Below are 18,884 nucleotides of genomic sequence, written 5' to 3' on the forward strand. Positions count from 1 at the left end.
AAACACTAATACAGAAATCACAAACTTTCTCATCTTTACAGTTTAAACAATTTGATAGACTTGACACTACTCAATAGTTTATTTGAGGAAAATATATAGCTTTTATAATGTACCAATTTTTATGTAACGTAAACAAGAAGGAATGAAAATCGGCAGTTTTCTTCAATATAATATTTTTTCTCTGGTAATTTATGGAATTACTGGGGAAAAAAACTAAAGGTACATACGTAACAGTAACAAAGAATAGTGTGACTAATTCTGCCTCTCTCCAGCATCATGTGGCAGGTTTTCTTCATCACATTGGATGTCTGCATCATCTCTAAATACAAATGAATGTGGTGTTTCCATTGCTTTCACCTCCATTACTTTCTGAAAAACGCAGTTTTACTATTGTAAAGATATAGTGTTTTTAACTTTTTTTTATAGCTGTGTACATAACCTCAGATATCTTACCTGGACATGTTGGTATCTTTGCTCTTTTACCTGTTTCTCTCAAACAGTACAGTGTATGATCATTCTTATTTGGTGTTTATATACAAAAAAAAGGCTTTCTGAGCTTCCTCTGTATAAATACCATATATGTTCACTAACTAGTCTAAAACAAGACACCTGCTTAGACTTTCAGCTAAAATTGCAATCAGCAGCGTTTGATAGGCACCAGACTGAAATCTGTTCTGTTTTGAATGTGTGGTTAACAGTTATGACAGCACTGTGTCAGCATTTGAACAAAGTGCTGTAATTCTACAGTGCTGTGCACATTGTGGTTAAAGTCATGGGATACGTGTGTAGAGTTTTGAAAACTGTAAATGAAACGGCAATGAAAAACGAACTAGAGTTTGGTCCACATGAACTCCTGCTGTGCAGACTGTAGTTAGAGTTTTGCACAAAAACAACTGTAACTTCGGTATTAGTGTTTGATGCTAGTGTTTTTACTCTCAGTGTGTTCTGAGTGACGGTGTGTGTTATCTCAGTGAGGATTGTTCATAGTGTTTGGCTGCACTGAGCCTGTTTTGAGACGTGTGAAGAGTTGTGTTGCTTGGAATGAGTTTTGTAGGAAATTTGAACTGTTTAGTTCAGGTGACTGTTGGTAATGCAGACTGTAGTTGTGTGTTGTGTGGCTTCAGTTGTGCCCAGTGTCATTTAGCAATCGAACAAACAAACTGTAATGTAACTAATCAACTGGGGAAGTTTCATGGTGATATCTGTTAGTTAAAATATTTTCCCTATTCAGCTGTAGTGTCTCCTTAACATGGGTTACAATGGGAAATTGCCGTCACCGATTTCAGTATTTTTCAATACTTTCCACCAATTGCATTTCTTAGGACTCCTGTCACACCTCCACCCTCCACCTTTGCCCTCCTCTCTCCTCCTCAATAGCTACAGACACAGAAATAGCACATAAGGAACGCTCGTTGTGAGACTGGCTCTAGTGGCTGTAATTCTGCACCAAGGCTGAATTTTGGGAAAGAGACTTCAGATACAGTATTAGGGGACCACTAAGATCTATATAAAAGCATCCAAAGGGCACCATGTCATGGGACCTTTAACATTGCGGTAGCACGACTCTTTAGTTTCACTTTTTATGATTGAGGAAATGTTCAACTCTGCAGAACTGCATGTGGAGACTGTTTGGCCAGAGATTATCATGAAGGTGAAAGCACTTCTGCTCCCTCTGTTTTGCCTCCTTACATTATTAACAGGTAAGAAAATGCTCTCAATGGTTTTGATAGATAAATAGATAAGATAGATAGATAGATAGATAGATAGATAGATAGATAGATAGATAGATAGATAGATAGATACAGTAGATTATTTATGCATTATGTGTACATAATTTTATTCTTACAGCTGGTAAAGGTGAGGCTAATTTATTTACTTTAAATACTGTTAAATTTCCTCCCGTAATTAATAAAGTCTATATAATAATGGATCATATAAGCAAGTACATACATAAGTAAGTACATACTTAAGTAAGTAGAGTGAGTAGGCTACTTGAGTAAATGTAGCCTATTTGACACGAGCAAAACCCCTGAAAGTTAATATGGGTAATTTTCATAGTGGTCCTGACACAATAAATTATAATAACGGCACAGACTGTTTCTGTGCTACATTGTGACATGCAGATGTGATTATCCTGTATATTAAACATGCCAATACTACAAACACTTTTGTATTTTAAATACATTGGCACATCGCTTGGTAGTTTGAACTGCTGACTTCCACTAACGTGACTCATTTTCCATCACACTGAATCACAAGACTTTAGAAAATTAGGATGTGGTTACCCCCTCTTTCCTTTCACAACGGTCACATCCACCAAACTCCTGCGGTTTCACAGATGATCCAGTGTGAGGTACGCTATTACCAGAGGAAGTCTTATCGAATTGTCACTTAAGTGTCAACTTTCTTTGAATAATAAATTTACATCAACTATTGTAGAAATTTGCTTATTGGTTGACAGCAGTACATTGTTCATTAACAGACATTTGGATTGTGAGATTAGAACATTTTAATCCCAGGGGGAAAAAAATGTTTGTCCTACTTCCAGACACAGGCATCTCAAAGATTCTCTTATTTGCTTCAAATATATGGCACATGATTTTTGTTTTAAACAGGAGAAGAGTAATCCAGCTAGTCAGTGTACTCGGTGGGAGTTGTGGTGAAACTGATAGTAACTATGGGGTTATAACAACAGCCTCATAACCAATGGATGATTCCTGTAAAAATTGACAAAGTGCAAACACAGAGATTCCCTCAAAGTAACTTTTATCATGTCATTAACCTTTCTAACTTCATATGGGTCAGGGGTCAACACCCAGAATGTCAACTAAAGCATTATAACTAATAAATAACACAGACAACTATTTAGTGAACCCTTTACATATGTATATAAAGAGAGGTTACAACCAAGAGTCTAACTCATTTTGGTCATAAGGACCAGTGCAATAGACAAATCAGTTTGTATACAAGCCTCACTTTAACAGTGGGCAGGATGCCAGAGTTCCACTGGTAGTGGTTTTAATCAGCCACTTGTCAGTTTATGTTCTAGTTTTACAAACTAAAATCAACTGACATTTGTGACACTCATTTGCAGGTGTGTGTCCCTGGAGACCCAGAGAGATATATGTCAAGGAAGGTGAGATGGTGGCGCTGTACTGCCCCCGGTACGGAGGGTATGATCATGGTGATGCCAAACTGATCTGGACCAGTTACACCACCCAGGACATGGATCTGACCAACGTGTCATCAGCTGAGCAGAGGCAGATGGGCATACTGGTTCATGGGAGGAGCCTTATGATTCTTACTGCCTCTGTAAACTATCAGGGGAATTACTCATGCACTCAGGGGTAAAGTCCAGTCAGTTCTACAATGATCCTGACTATGTTTTATATCCTAATATCCTAAATTTATGTTTCCCTAGCATATTATACAAAACGCATTGACACTGTGTAGGCTTTCATATTTCAGTATGACAGTACAGGAGTATATTTCTTTTTGGCATTAGTATCTTTGTACATTTTTATTCAGTCATAGATAGATAGATCAGATAGGCTCCTAAAATCCTATGACATTGCTGTTTGATGCTTGGAGATACATTTGTAAATGTACAGTTAATACATAAGTTATTGTTTTGTCTCAGCCTAGCTGCAATGCTTTATGAGTTTACAATACCGGGCGGATCCTTAAAGCCGTGTCTACTTTCACATTCATTGTAAGTGGTTGTGATTCAAATGTAAAGTGAAACCTTCATATTAATCTTTTCTTTGATGACATGGCAGGAATGCCAGCACCTGGTTCAGGCTGACAGTTCTCACAACACAGTCCAGAGAGTATGAAAATATGACCCAGTACCTTACAACATGTTACACAGAAGAAACCTGCACATTGCGTTGCCCTGATGTAAACATACCTGCTCAAAACATCCCGAATATTACCAGCAACGGCATTATATGGCACAAGGTATGTAAACACAGCAGATATATCGTATGATATTTTAGCTCCAGAAATGTGGTCAGGACTTCTGACTGCATGTTGTAACCCATCAGATTTAAACATTTAAAGCATACCACCATTTGGGGGGTAGTGTGGAGTTTTGTTTTATTTGAGGCTGATTTTCATGAATGTAATTCATTTTCCATCTTGTAGGAGTCATTGCAAACAAAAAGTTACTTCTCACGTGTGGAAGAGAAGGATCATGGGAACTACACCTGTACCAGATCTTACATGTGTTATGGTCAAATATATAAGATGACCTTTACAGTGGTGCTTGATGTCCAACCAAAGGGTAACAAATCAGCACTGTTTTCAATATGTTTATCTTTATATGCTAGAATAGAGATGAAAGTGTTTTCTCCTTTTTTTTGCACAGAAAATCATGTGAAAGATGCCGCAATCACAGAACCACAGAATAATCATGTATTTCTTGTAGATTTGGGTGAGCTTTATATCTTGTAGCGTGAATACACACACTTGGATATACAAGTATAAGCATTTATTATCTTTCTAATCTACTACTTTTAAATTTTGTGTAAACTCTGCTTTTTCTAGGCTCACCAAAGGTGATTGATTGTAAAGCTGTTATTTATTCAGACTTTGATCAGGTATTCTGGTTAAGCGTGGAAGCGGACAACAGCTTACCAGTTTTCTACAATTTGACAAGGTAAACATTTCACACAGATGTACCAGCTTTCACAAATAGGTTTGGGAATGCAAATGTTATACGTAGCCACACACACACACACACACACACACACACACACACACACATACAAACACATCAGAGTTAACCTTTGTCCTTTTCTTTTCAGGGAAAATAATGATGGAATATTAAAGATGACAGCATCTCTCGTCTTTAAAAAAGTGTCAGAGGAAGATCTATTGAAAAATTACACCTGTAAACTGCAATCTGTATCTGCACACTCAAGTTTTGTCACCATCAACTTGGCCCAAAAACGTAAGTAAAATGTATGGATAGCTCTAACATGTGTTCAAAACCTTGTTTTTAAACTTAAACCTGTTCAATCAAGTTGTTCTTTTTGATTGGGGCTGCAACTAGCAATTATTATTTTTGGAATAATAAATGATTTGTTAAGTTTAAAAAAACTGTGACTGTCGCCTTTCAGTCTCCTACCATTAACGAGTGTTTAAATTACTATATTAATTAATTCATTCTCTCTGTTATTTCCCTACAGCTCGCCCTTCTTACCTTTCCCTGGCTCTTAGCGTTGTCGGTATTGTGGTGGTGATGGTTTTGACAGTAGTTATCTATGTGAGGTTCAAAATTAACATCACTCTTTTCCTAAGAGACACTATTGGCTGCCATAGCAGCACCTCAGGTAGTCATGTTTTTGTTTAATTTAAACCATCAACTTTATATGTTTGAGAGGCACATACTGTATATGTGCTTTCTTTGGACTTCACACAATGACACAACTGTGTTTGTTGTTGTTGTTTGCTTAGATGGAAAGAGCTATGATGCCTTTTTGGTCTGTTACAAGAGCAACACAGACGCAGGACTACATGAAGATGACAGAAAAGAGCTGGAGAATGTTTTGGAAGAGAGGTTTGGTTACAGTCTCTGTCTTTATGATCGTGACGTCTTACCGGGGAAAGGTACGTATTAAAGGTTAGACTCTGAAGAAAATCTACCTACGAATCTTAATGAAGCTAATGTCTGAACTCTGATTGGTTGCAGCGGTAGCAGAGGCAGTGTTGGACTGTATAGAGCAGAGTCGCACGGTGGTTTTGGTTCCCACCTCTCCGGATCCAGGTCCAGGATCTGGCCTGCTGAGTGCCATCCATGAAGCCCTTGTGGAGCGACAGACTCGCTTGGTTTTCATCAAAACTGAGACAACAGATGTGTTGAGATCAGGTTCGTTACCAGAGGCCTTACAGCTTCTTGGCGAGGCTGGAGACTGTGTCACCTGGAAGGGCGTAAGCTCCATGCCGCCCTCCTCCTCCTTCTGGAAGCAGCTACGTTATTACCTACCTTCCCCGCAGCGTGCTCCAAAAGTAAGGCTTTTACCTCAGACAATCCAGGATGTTATGTCATTGTGAAATGTTTAGCCAAGTCAACCAAATTTTTTTCAGTGCACATAGAAAATAGAGAGCTAGGTGACCATAAGGAGATATTCCCTGTATTGGATTAACATCACTTACTATACCTTTTAATATTGATTAATTGATTGATTGATTGATTGATATTTTGCTAACACTTTACAATAAGGTACACAAACAAATAGGTAGTTAATGATTAGTTACTGTTTTTCAGAATGGTAGTTACTGTTTTTTGAATGAGTAATGAATGATTAGTTACAGTAACTACCATTCTGAAAAACAGAAACTAATCATTAACTACCTATTTTTTTGTGTACCTTATTGTAAAGTGTTACCGATATTATTATTTACATGTTCACAAGGAATTACATGACACAATTACAACAGTAATTCATTCCACAGCTTCCTTTTAATAAATGTATACTACAAATGCAGAATCTAAAAAATACATTTCAGGAAAAAAAAATGATTTACTGAAAGACGGTCATAATTTATTTTTAAAATTTTACTTTAGTGTCTTAACACATTCAGAACCCAAGTATGTTTCTAACACAAAAAACAATCTTTTGTTGGATTTCTACTCTAAATGTACTCATAAATCATAAGAAATAAAAAAAAAGTCTGTCAATTTCAATAGCCGCAGAATCTGACCGAGAGAAACCACCTAAAAGCAAAAATGACAATAAATAGTCTTAGGAGACCTTTTTACAACAAAAAACATGAGTTTGTTTGTTTTTCTTTATGAATGGTTTACTATTATCAATGAATAAAGGGGTTAGGCCCTTTGGGTGATGCTTAAAAACACATTGCAATTATATTTTGTATTATTTTATCAAAATGATTGATATAACGTACATACAGTAATCAATAGGATGCATTATAAGCTGATTGTAAGAAAATTCACATCCCCGACCATTCCAATGGACGCATTTCTTTTAAAAAAATCCAGAGTAAAAGCTATAAATCTTTCATTTAATATGTTTACGTAAATAAGTGATATAACATCTCATGTTGACACTACACACAGTTTAAACACAATTTATGTGTGCTACTTTAACAATATTATTATTAAAGGACTTGCCATGCTTGCAGTCAGATGACAGTAATCATAGATCTAGACATCCTAGAAAGGTTATGTCCTTTGGAATGGTCGGGGGATCTGATGGGTTAATATTTTTATTTATTTTACAACTTGGTTGAATACTTGATTCTGACTGGTCAGTCACGGCATTCTGCTGCCTTCTGTTTCTGTATACCAGATTGTTGCTAAGTATAACAGACCATTGCCATGGGCGGAGTTTTGATCATAGACTCTGGCAGACCATTTTTAAATCAATAAAATTGTTTTTAAATTAATATTTGTACTCATACCAAGCTCGTACCGCGATCAGCGGAATCAAGTTTGCATGGTTATGGTAGACATAGTGTATTGTGTTAGTGAATTGTTGTATTTTGAAAATTAGTGTTAGAGTTTGGTTTTCAATGTGTGATTTTGAGCATGAAATTAACTGTTTTGCTAATTGTGTGTTGTAGATGATTTAATGCCTTAAGAGTTTAGGAAAGTTGTTAAAAGTATTGAAAAAATTGTCAAAGCGATCGTAAAAAACTGTAATATTGCACTGTCACTGTCATGCTGTACTTCATCCTTATCCATTTCCTCTATCACTGCATGTACTGTACCATAAAATGACTTACTGTGATGCCCTGGGGCAAAAATATGTATTAAGTGTACTTAAATAAATAATATTTTTTGCCTATGTTAGTCAACATTTGTTTTAAAACCCGATCTGCAGATGAGGATTTGTTGTGTGTGTGTTTGTGTGTGTGTGTGTGTGTGTGTGTGTGTGTGTGTGTGTGTGTGTGTGTGTGTGTGTGTGTGTGCTGTGCTGTGTATGTGTGTATGTACGTGTATGTTATATTTCCTGGAATGATTTGTATATGCGACCAGAAGACGTTTTGCTAAATAAATTTGTGGTGTCCCCACAAATGTGGGATGGGGCAAATGTTTGGCATGACAGAAATAAAATTAAACTATATATATATATATATATATATATATATATATATATATATATATATATATATATATATATATATGTATGTATGTGTGTGAAGTGTGAAGTTGAAGTGACCGTAAAAACATAAATAAGACAAAATCAATTTAAAAATGAACAATTAAATACAAATACACACAAGACCATAAAAAATATGAAAAATTAAGACAATAGATTTAAAAGCTATAAAAAACAGATACAAATAAAAACTAGATAAAAAGACAACAAGACAAAGCAAGAATAAAAACATGACAATGAAATAGATTTTAAAGTTAAAAAGAGATAAAAGCTAGACTAAAAATCTGATAAAATGTTCTTGGTCTTGGCTTCAGATTATAAAAAACAACAACAGGTTTCTCATTTCTAGCCAGCGACCATATACTGTACTGGCTAGAAGATTGTATCAACTGTAGCTAGCTAGCTACACTAATGTTAGTTCCATAGAAATAAGAGTAGAAAAAAATGTTTTTGTGCAATTGAGAACGTTTTTTTCTAAACTGCACATGGAAATATGTGAATGGAAACCTGGATACTGTAGCAATCATCAATTTCTATCTAGCAGCAAGGCAACAGACATAGTGGCTAAAAAAGCCTCTGCATGCTTTACTGAACTGCTCATTTGTCTCAAAACCTCCCCACAATAGCCATAGGAACATCTTTGGTAGACATGCACAAAAACAACATTGCTGGGACAGTAACATGCAACAGAAGAATATCCTAACTATACTGTACAATAATGAAACAGACAATCTCACAGGCAGAGTAGAAGAATCACAGACAGGCAGAGCAAAGGGACAAGATGGCAGCAAGAGTTAGTGCCTAAATGAATGTTGACAGTGCTGACTACTTGTTAGCACTTATTTAAGTTAAGTTTAAAAGAGGCATAAGTGTTAATATTTCTTATGTGACTTGTGAAATAGTTCCACCCACGAGCAGCCCTAACTGAAAAAGCTGTTTGACTGAATGCACTTTTCCTTAACGGGACATTAATGACTACAGAAAGTAAATAATAATAATAATAACAATAAAAATGATTATATACAAATGGAAATTACAGCATAAGAGAATTTGGAGACACTATTTATAAGGTAGAGTGACAGTGGTGTTAATAGCAGCAGAGACAGCAAGTTTCTGTCAGTGCACACCGATATGATTAAGCAATTGTACTTAGTATTTGTCTTTATTATTATAGAGATAATATAAATACAATATAGAAAATGATGCAAAAATCTAATATTGTGTAATATGCTAAATTATGATATAGTATAGGATATTAGATTAGTCAAGATAAAAGGTAGTAATCTAGTATAACATAATATATAGGCTATAGTATAGTACAGCAGCATGTAGTAGAACATAATACAGTACAGGCCAAAAGTTTGGACACACTTTCTCATTCAATGTGTTTCCTTTGTATTTTCATGACTATTTACCTTGTAGATTATCACTGAAGGCATCAAAACTATGAATGAACACATGGAATTATGTTCTTAACATAAAAGTGTGAAATAACTGAAAACATGTCTTATATTTTAGATTCTTCAAAGTAGCCACCCTTTGCTTTTTTATTAATAAGGGAAAAGATTCCACTAATTAACCCTGACAAAGCACACCTGTGAAGTGAAAACCATTTCAGGTGACTACCTCATGAAGCTCATTGAGAGAACACCAAGGGTTTGCAGAGTTATCAAAAAAAGCAAAGGGTGGCTACTTTGAAGAATCAGTGTGAAATCAGTTATTTCACACTTTTTTGTTAAGTACATAATTCCATATGTGTTCATTCATAGTTTTGATGCCTTCAGTGAGAATCTACAATGTACATAGTCATGAAAATAAAGAAACACATTGAATGAGAAGGTGTGTCCAAACTTTTGGCCTGTACTGTATATACTGTAGTACAGTATAGTACAGCATGTCCAAACAGTCCAAACTAAGTAGAGCTTAGTAAAATCCTACTTCAGTGGCAAATGGTGACAGCAGATACAGCAGAAATAGAGAGTGGAAATGAGATATAGGCCAGATGTATGCTGGGATTAGAAACCAGGGCAGTGAAAATTCAGGTTGGCCCCAGAAAATTTGGTTTTAACCACTTACCACAGCTTAAAGCAGGGAGCAGATCCACTGTGCTTTCAGTCGCTAAATTTACTCTTTGAAAACTGTGTTTGTGTTGTGTTTAGTATTTTCACCTGAAGTTTATTATTATTAAAAGTGTGCCTTGCATTTATCTATGTGTCTGTTGTTCTTTAAGGAACTACAGCCTAAGTTTTTGTGCAATCTATTAGTTTAGCAATATCTTGCTAGCAATGTTTTGAAATCATGGTTAGTGTTTCCTTTCACAAAACAGTAAAATATGAGATAATACTGAGAACTAACACTTCTGTAGTTCACATAGGAAGTGGCTAACAACTATCTCAATTTGCAGTCAAATCATGTTCAACCTAAACAAACAGGAAACCATACGATACCACCTACTACATCTATTTTCCTGTGAAAACTTTACACCTCATGTTGTCGCCCAAGGGGAAAAAACATTAATGTCGATGACAAAATACCAAGAATTGTAGACATGGTTACAGGAGAACGCGTTAGAAAAAAAATTTGAAGAAGACTGATTTCATCAGCATCATGACTGAAGTGAACAAGCAATGTTTGTCTGTTTACATTCTGTGTTCTTTTATTTTTCCTATTTTTATGGAGGGATGCTGTGAAGGAAAACAAAAGAAACGAACAGGTATTTAATTTAAAAAATACATACATACACACAAAAAAATGCTTTGTAATGTGTGTTTAAAAGGATTCTATGTAATGTAATTATTAATGGCACCCCAGACCTTTTTATGTCTGAATGTATAATTAAAATGAAACCAAAATACGACTCTCTCTAGATGGGAACCAGCAGGGAACTTTTCCCCAGCACTACAGAGCTGTAGAGGGGGAAGACTTTATGATACCGTGTGAATCTGTGAACCAGCACATGGTGTCATGTTCCATGACAGGAGAAGGAAATGAAGGCCTATCCTTTGTCTGTGGGAGAGTCTTCCGAGCTGAAGCAAAACATTCTGGAAAGTACACATGCAGGTGATAATATTTCCAAATGCATCTGCTTAAACTTTTCAAAATAAATGCACCTGAGATTAATGTCTTAAAAACAAGTTGTGTAATAACACAGTATAATTATGTTTGTCTTTGTGATATTGCATTGGAGAAAATAATGTAGAATTTGATGATACAGTCGCATGTGCATATTTGCATTGATACAACAATGGCAATAATTGTTTCTCATGTCTTAGCTATGAAGTTCCAAATCAAGTTTCACACACAAAACACAAAAAAACTCCTAATCTTTAGGTTTCTACTTATTAAAGCGTAACTCTCGCCAAAATACAATCTAGGGTCTTTTTGTGAATGTACCCGAGTCAAACTTTTGTTTAAAAGCTTAATTAGGACGGAAGCCCCACTTTTAAGATTTACCGTATTTCAAATAGCCTTTTGAATGGGAGTGCTAGGGGCACTACAATGGTAGCATCAAAATCGCTATTTTTAAAACACTAAGAAGGCTCGACACAACGTCAAACTTTGCTCGAAGTATCACCAGAGGCTCTACACATGAACTCCAGCACTAAGAACATTGTTTGTGTACACAGAGTTTACTAGGTTTTGAACAACTCACGTTAGCTGTTGGTGTTTCCGCTCGCCGCCATCTTGACAGTCAAAAAGGGTCGATCTCCGAATGCGAATGAACGGACTCCATAGGAGGAAATGTCATTCTTATATGAGGCTCTTTTTTCAACTACAAGGTCAATATTGTTTTTCACTAACGACTAAACAATGAATTATCCATGCATTAATATGGAACTAAGCTTTAGGAGCTTTCATCTTTACTCTCCTCCCTGTTACGTTGCATTCGGAGTTTGCTGTTATTGGCAATACACAAATCACAGATTGAGGTTTACAATAAGACTTATTTAACAAGCTAATAATAATAAATAAATACATGTAAATTGTTATTTGTAAAGATAATATATAATATAATATAATTATAAATTATTAATATGCATTACTTAAAGACATTAGTAGCAACTTTCAAAATGTTTTTGATATACTTAATATCAAATAACGATTTTATTTTATTTTAACAACTTATATACTATATATACTAAATATCGAATTACGTTTTGGTTTTTTTAAGTTTAGATCGCATGTGATTGGACTTTTTATTAAGTGTTCAGGTCTTTGCTGTCCAGTGGCAGCAATATGTTTTTCCATCTGCAGATGGTGAATAGAAGTCTGGGATGCTTACAGTCTAACAAGAGCCATAAGTCAGTATGGCTGACCGTGGATCAAGGTGGGGAGATCCCCTGCCCAGGTAGCAACTGTAGTAACAACCCAGAGATCATTTGGTACAAGGTGAAGTACACACATGAAAAGGATTATCAATCTCACAATGTAAATCACAACAAAAACCCACAAGTGTGCTTTCTTACAGAATAACAAAACTGTGTCCCAACGCTCCTGTCAGACGCCTGGGGGATTACATCTCTGTGAAGTCAGACAAGAGGATACTGATGTATATTTCTGTGATAGACAAATAATTGAGCAAGGAGTCAATTGGACCTTCAGGAGGGCTGTTCACGTCATAGTCATCCGTAAGTGCTCTGTGTGTGTGTGTGTGTGTGTGTGTGTGTGTGTGTGTGTGTGTGTCTCTGTGTGTCAGGTTAAAGAGATATGTTGCTGATTTAAATCCAGCTTTGTGTCATCTTTGCGAGGGCAGTGTGTGCAGATTAACAGTTTGGCTGTCCTCTGTGGTAACACAGATAAGCTCACGATAAGCTTAAACCAATTTTCGCAATGCTTTTAGCTGTGTAAGTATCTAATGTTATGTTAGCAAAAGAAACTTTAATAAATTGTGCAAATATATATTTATTTATTTATTTATCTACAATGAAGTTCACTACACTTCCAAACGAGGCCACGCCCATTTAGGAGACCAGAAGTGTGTGCCATTTCATAACATTGGCGCAGCTTGTAATGCGCTATCTTTAGTTATAGAGAATCTTTGCTAAGATTTTGAACATAGTAAACATTATACCCACTTAGCATCAGTGAGCTAGCATTGCCAATGTGAGCATGTTAGCATTACATTAGCATTTCGCTCGAATCTTTGCTGTTGTAACAGAGCTGCTAGCATGGCTGTTTAGGGTGAAAGGCAATGCACCTCTTCACTCCTTCTATTATATGTTTATCATGTATTTACCACACAGAAAATGCACAAGGAATAGGAAAAAGGAAATACAACAATGTGTTTTGTATTTTACTTTATTTATGTTCGATTCCACCAATAAGATAAGAAAGAGTTTGATGTGCTTCTGTCGTATGTGTGGAGCCCTCCAACATCTGAGGTTGAGGGAGTTTTGACCATTTGATACTATAAATAAAATTGAATTGAATTGAATTGAATTGAATTTGTTTTCATTTAAGCATTATAAATCTTCCATATGCAACTTGCCAAGCCATTTTGTAGAGTCTTGATTCCTCTAATCATGTAGTGGTTTTTCTAACATGTGGGTGCCATGTGTAAAAAAAAGACCCTTTCTGACCTGTTTTTTTAAATTAAATCTGTGTTATCGGTACAGATCTAAGTACAGGGCATAGGCGATTTCCGCCTGTGCTCAGGACAGATGTTCAAACCAGGTCAGAACAGGCCCTATGTTTCTCAGACACAGTAAACTAGACATATTATAATACAGAACTGTGTGACTTTATTTCCCATGCCCAAACAGCTCCTAAATCAGATGAACCTCCCAGCATTATTTATCCCTATGGCAACATAAAAGAGGAAGTGGAGCTTGGTAAGTATGTCCAAATTATATAATTCCACATCAGAGTTAATAACTAATTTAGATGGTTGTCACTCAAAGGTCAACACTGTTATCAAACATCTGAAGGGTTGATTATAATGGGCATGTTTTTGTTCTAGGTCGGAATCACACTCTGATGTGTAAGGCACGTTTTATTTTTGAGCCAGACGTTTCGCCCGAGGTGAGGTGGTACAGGAACTACGGTGGCAAGATGGAGACTATGAATCTACTACCCATGGAATCGTGAGTCCCTGCAGTCCCTTTTTGCCAATTGTTGCTTTTGCTAGGAAGTAACGGTCTTTTTGTGTGCAGCACCAGTGTTTGAGGTTGTAACATTTGAGGATTTAAACATGATTGTTCAGCTCGGCTTGCATGATAAGTGTTCATTAGGATGCAATGGAGCTGAAATCCTTTCCCTGATTCAGCAAGGACTTAGGCCTATTTGTGCTCGAGGTTATACGAAGAGCCGTCATAGAAGAGGTGACTCCACAACTCTTGAACCAGAATCACACATATACCTGCATTGCCAATAATACTAATGGAAACAGCAATGCCACCATCAAGCTCATCGAGAAAATTAAAGGTACTATTGTTTCACCTTCATGCGTTTGTTGTATTCAAAGTATACTTTGTCACAACATTGTTACATTGCAGCTCAAATAATTGTCATTGCTCAATTTGAAAATGCTCCATCTGAGACAGTCTGTATTACAATGTAATCAATCCAGTGGTGACACTATAGCCATTTTCAAAACACCCATGTTCACATAGTTATATCCACTAACTGATACTTTGGTGTGTTTAAAACATTGGGTTACTTAATGTAATCTTTGATAACAGAGTGAGGTGTTTCATTATGGGAATTTCCTCAGCGTGACCAACTATGCCGAGGCGATTCCCATAGTGAAACACAGAACAAAGTTAGAATAATAACTTACTGTTTGCTAACATATTACTGTAACTTCATATGGTCAAATGTCAATTTTGTGTTTACAGCTTGTTTCTGCTGCCCCCAAGTCCATTATTGATGATTTGCATTTCATAATAACGATCTAATGTGCACATTGTTGACTGGGTTTTTAGTAAAATGGCCGTCACTGGTTGGGTATCCCGTTGTGTCTTTGCTGCTGGTAGCTGGGCTGGGAATGGTTTTGCATGTGAAATGGCTGGAAATACAGCTTATCTACAGATCTCACTTCCAACGTGGAAAACATGATGGAGGTCAGAATACAGACACACACATACACACACACACACACACACACACACACACACACACACACACACACACACAATCCCCCAAGCAATGTAGAGTAGAAACCGAAAGGCTGACTTAGCATACGGTGGCATCCATGCTCTGACACCTGGCCCGCATGGAGCTGCTCAGCTGCTCTTCTTCAAAGGATGTGGGTTAACCTTTAGATAAAGCTCTAGCTCTACCACAACCTATTCAACCCTACAAAGCATTACATTAATAAAGTAACTGAAATATCATAATACTTTAAAATCTTAATATCTATGACATGGGTCTTCAACATTTTTTAAGCCAAGGACCCCTTAACTGAAAGAGAGGTGGAGCAGTTGAAGTTGCCTAATAAACTGGGCCTACAATAAAATGTAGGGCGGTCTTAAGCTTTTATACATACCTTTTTTACATAGAATACTAAGCAATTAAAATAGCCTAATAATTGTTGTCATGATTTAATAAATCATGTTTGAATGTTAAACAATGACTTTAGGATTAACTCTATCTGTGGATGGCCTTAGTGACTACCTTACCTAAAGGCCAGTGAGCAGTGGGGATTTATATTTAATAATGTTGGATTCATGTTAAGACTTTTTACTTTTTGAAAAAAACGTACTACTAATTTGGACACCCTGTTGAAGATCCCTGATCTATGATATTGCACTTACTGTAGAGTGTTACTACGGCTGCATACGAAACGGAAATAACTGAAATAACCTAATGTTTTCGTTTCAAAATTGTCTTTCACATCCACCTCCACCAATAAGATAAGAAAGAGTTTGATGTGCTTCTGTCGTATGTGTGGAGCCCTCCAACATCTGAGGTTGAGGGAGTTTTGACCATTACCACCCAGAAAGGACCTGACACAGATGAGGAAGGTAGGCCAACACATTACACATTTAATGTATGATATCTGGATTTTATTTTCATGCAGCTACACTAAAGTAAATTGACAAAATGCTTTCATTGGCAGCATGTTTGTCCAGCACGGACCCGCTGAACACTGAGGAGGGTAACTCAACCCAGAGACAACTAGAAGTGCTGTTACCCCATGTGTTAGAGGACCGGTGGGCATATCGCCTCTGTCTGCTGGAGAGGGACGTGCTTCCTGGAGGAGGTCAGAGGATCAACTGTATGTCTGTGTCTCTGTGTGTTGGCGGCAAATGTTCCTGATGGTTTCCATTTTGTATTGCAGCATATGCAGATGATGTGGTCCTTGCAATGCAAAGAAGCCGAATGCTTATCTGTCTCCTGTCAGCTGACTACCTCTCCAACAGCAATGCAGTGTTTGTACTGGAATCGGGAATCCAGGTAGGCCTACATTTCCCAGAAAGAAGACGACTAATGCCGCATTCACAGGGACGTAGCACAAAATTCTGGACCCTGTACACAGGCATTCTCTATAGGCCGCTCCCCGCAACCACGGCTATTCATTCCATAGACTGTGAGAAAAGATGTACAACGCGTCTCCACTTCCTCCCAATACACAAAAGTTAAGCCAAAGTATACCGGATACTTGTAATGTACCAGATGTAATTTTGGAAATAGAGTCTGCGCAGTAGTGATCCCCCAGTGGAACTGCTGTATCAAAGTCCCGTCCATACACCCGCCCGACCAAACACGAGTCAATCACAGCTGTCAATCATGACGTTTCACCCAGGTTTTTTTAAACATAAAATACCTAATAAAACCAAACTTATCACAATTAACCATTGAACAAACATCAGCGTGATAAGAACTACCTAAAATTACCAAAACCATCTTTGGGAAAATGTATTTGACGTGTACTTTGACTTTTTAGTTTGGCCCGTGTCACATCAACCAACATGGAGGGTCGAGATTTGACCTATACTGCAGCCAACCACCAGAGGGCAATCGAGATGTTTTGGCTTGACTCACAGTCTTTGCATCTACCCCCGATTGATTCCAGTATCTTTGTGCCCCGCCCAACCCCCACCACCCCCATGCAATTCTCAAATAGCCACATTGGTTTCATTTTATCGATTTACTGACATCAACTGAAACCCATTGCTGCGTTGATGGTAGGACACGTGTCAAACTCAAACACGTTACATTTTTAGATCCGGCCCGTATATCAATTTGGGTTCACAATAAATTTTGGCCCGCCTAGTTGTGCACCAAACCAAAAACACAGGAAAGTGTTTTTTAAACTGCAATTACCTGACATTCAAAGCAGAATATGGCAGATTTGCTGACTCTGAGACTCAGAAATTCCCCCAGAAGCAGGGAGTTTTCATATTCAGGCTGTGAAACAGGTTGTTGTTAAAAAAATTGTTGTTGTTTTGCTTGATTTGCTAAATTCTCTGATGGCTAAGGAACTCTTTTGATGACTTTTGTAGTGTCAACAAAAATACGACAAAAAGCGTACAAAAATGTCGGAAAAAGCAACAAATTTACAAAAAGGTGACAAATGTCTGAGAAAGCCACAAAAAAGTTGCAACAAAAATGTGTGACATGCAGTAACAAAAGCACGTCAATAAACTCTACGTCTGGCCCTTGTGATTCCCTTTTTCTAGTTTGGCCCTTAGTGAAAATGAGTTTGACACCCCTGTGGGAGGAACATCTGTATAAGATGGGTTAAGTGGTTATCTACGGAAGAGGATTAGGGCCACTGGTGAAAAATGTATTTGAGTTCAGAATTCTGACTTTATTCTCAGAATTCTGACTTGAATCTCAGAATTCTAACTTTATTCTCAGAATTCTGACTTTATTCTCAGAATTCTGAGAATTAAGTCAGAACTCAAATACATTTTTCACCAGTGGCCCTAATCCTCTTCCGTAGTTAACCCTTGGTGACATTTTTAACCACTGTTTTTACAGTTCAAAACATAAATTCATTACCGATTTGTTGCTCGGTCCATCTTTAGGCTTTGCTGCAAAACTCTTCCCTCAAAGTCCTGCTAATATGGACCGGCAGAGCGTCAGCATCTCTCATCCAGCCGGACCCCCCGCTGCCCACACTGGTCCAAAGGGCCTTGAAGGTGCTACCCAGTCTGGATTGGACCTCAGGCGACCCCACCAGAGCCACCAACAACTTCTGGAGGTCTTTGAGGAAGGCCATGCCCGATCAGAGAGTGGCGCTGGTTTCACTCATGCAGGACCAATGATTAGACTGTTCGGTTTGCAAGCAAGGGCAACACATGAACAACAGTGTCAAGGTAATTTTCATATGAAGGGAAGTGTGTCACCCTTTGTGCCATGCTCAGAGCACAACGGTGTGTACTCTGGTCTTTGTGGCAGAAGTCAGAACTAAACAGGGGGAAGCAGCGTTCAGTTTTAATGCTCCACATATCTGGAACAAACTCCCAGAAACCTGCAGGTCCGCTGCAACTCTGTTCTTTTAAATCCAGGCTGAAGACATATCTTTTTAATGTTGCCTTTCTTTAATTAACCTATTTTTAACTGCTGTGTCTTTAAAATTCTTATACTGCACTGTACATTTTTTTTGTCTTTTAATGCTTTGAAATTGTTTTTTTTAATGTTTCATGTAAAGCACTTTGAATTGCCTTGTTGCTGAAATGTGCTATACAAATAAAGCTGCCTTGCCTTGCCTTTAATTTCCATCTGTACCAAAGATAAACTGTTTCGGTTAAACAGTGCAAAATAATTTATAGGATGTTAACGGTTAAAGGATTTTTTTTTTTTTTG

General features: G+C 37.2%; 2 protein-coding genes across 4 annotated transcripts; both read left to right on the forward strand.

The window, feature by feature from the left end:
- The first annotated feature begins 1,490 nt into the window (after positions 1–1,490).
- On the forward strand, positions 1,491–6,203 carry LOC114558320 (interleukin-18 receptor 1-like). 3 transcript variants are annotated; one of them, XM_028582231.1, is made up of 10 exons: positions 1,491–1,700; positions 3,095–3,347; positions 3,780–3,960; positions 4,147–4,285; positions 4,370–4,435; positions 4,549–4,660; positions 4,809–4,954; positions 5,193–5,336; positions 5,461–5,613; positions 5,696–6,203. In XM_028582231.1, the coding sequence occupies exons 1-10, from the start codon at positions 1,583–1,585 to the stop codon at positions 6,055–6,057; spliced, it is 1,674 nt and encodes a 557-aa protein (XP_028438032.1). In that variant the 5' UTR covers positions 1,491–1,582; the 3' UTR covers positions 6,058–6,203. The 3 variants fall into 3 exon arrangements, with proteins under 3 accessions (XP_028438032.1, XP_028438021.1, XP_028438041.1); XM_028582220.1 differs by having other exon boundaries at positions 4,147–4,435; XM_028582240.1 differs by lacking the exon at positions 1,491–1,700 and adding an exon at positions 2,243–2,353 and having other exon boundaries at positions 4,147–4,435.
- Positions 6,204–10,709: 4,506 nt separating this feature from the next.
- Positions 10,710–18,506, forward strand: LOC114560122 (interleukin-18 receptor accessory protein-like). The gene is made up of 12 exons (XM_028585276.1): positions 10,710–10,842; positions 10,997–11,189; positions 12,356–12,518; positions 12,598–12,757; positions 13,892–13,960; positions 14,089–14,212; positions 14,395–14,552; positions 15,053–15,190; positions 15,983–16,093; positions 16,189–16,332; positions 16,411–16,526; positions 18,104–18,506. Exons 1-12 carry the CDS (start codon positions 10,737–10,739, stop codon positions 18,341–18,343), a joined length of 1,722 nt encoding a protein of 573 aa, XP_028441077.1. The 5' UTR covers positions 10,710–10,736; the 3' UTR covers positions 18,344–18,506.
- Positions 18,507–18,884: the final 378 nt, after the last annotated feature.

Source organism: Perca flavescens, chromosome 1 (assembly GCF_004354835.1).
Source record: "Perca flavescens isolate YP-PL-M2 chromosome 1, PFLA_1.0, whole genome shotgun sequence".
NCBI lineage: Eukaryota > Metazoa > Chordata > Actinopteri > Perciformes > Percidae > Perca > Perca flavescens.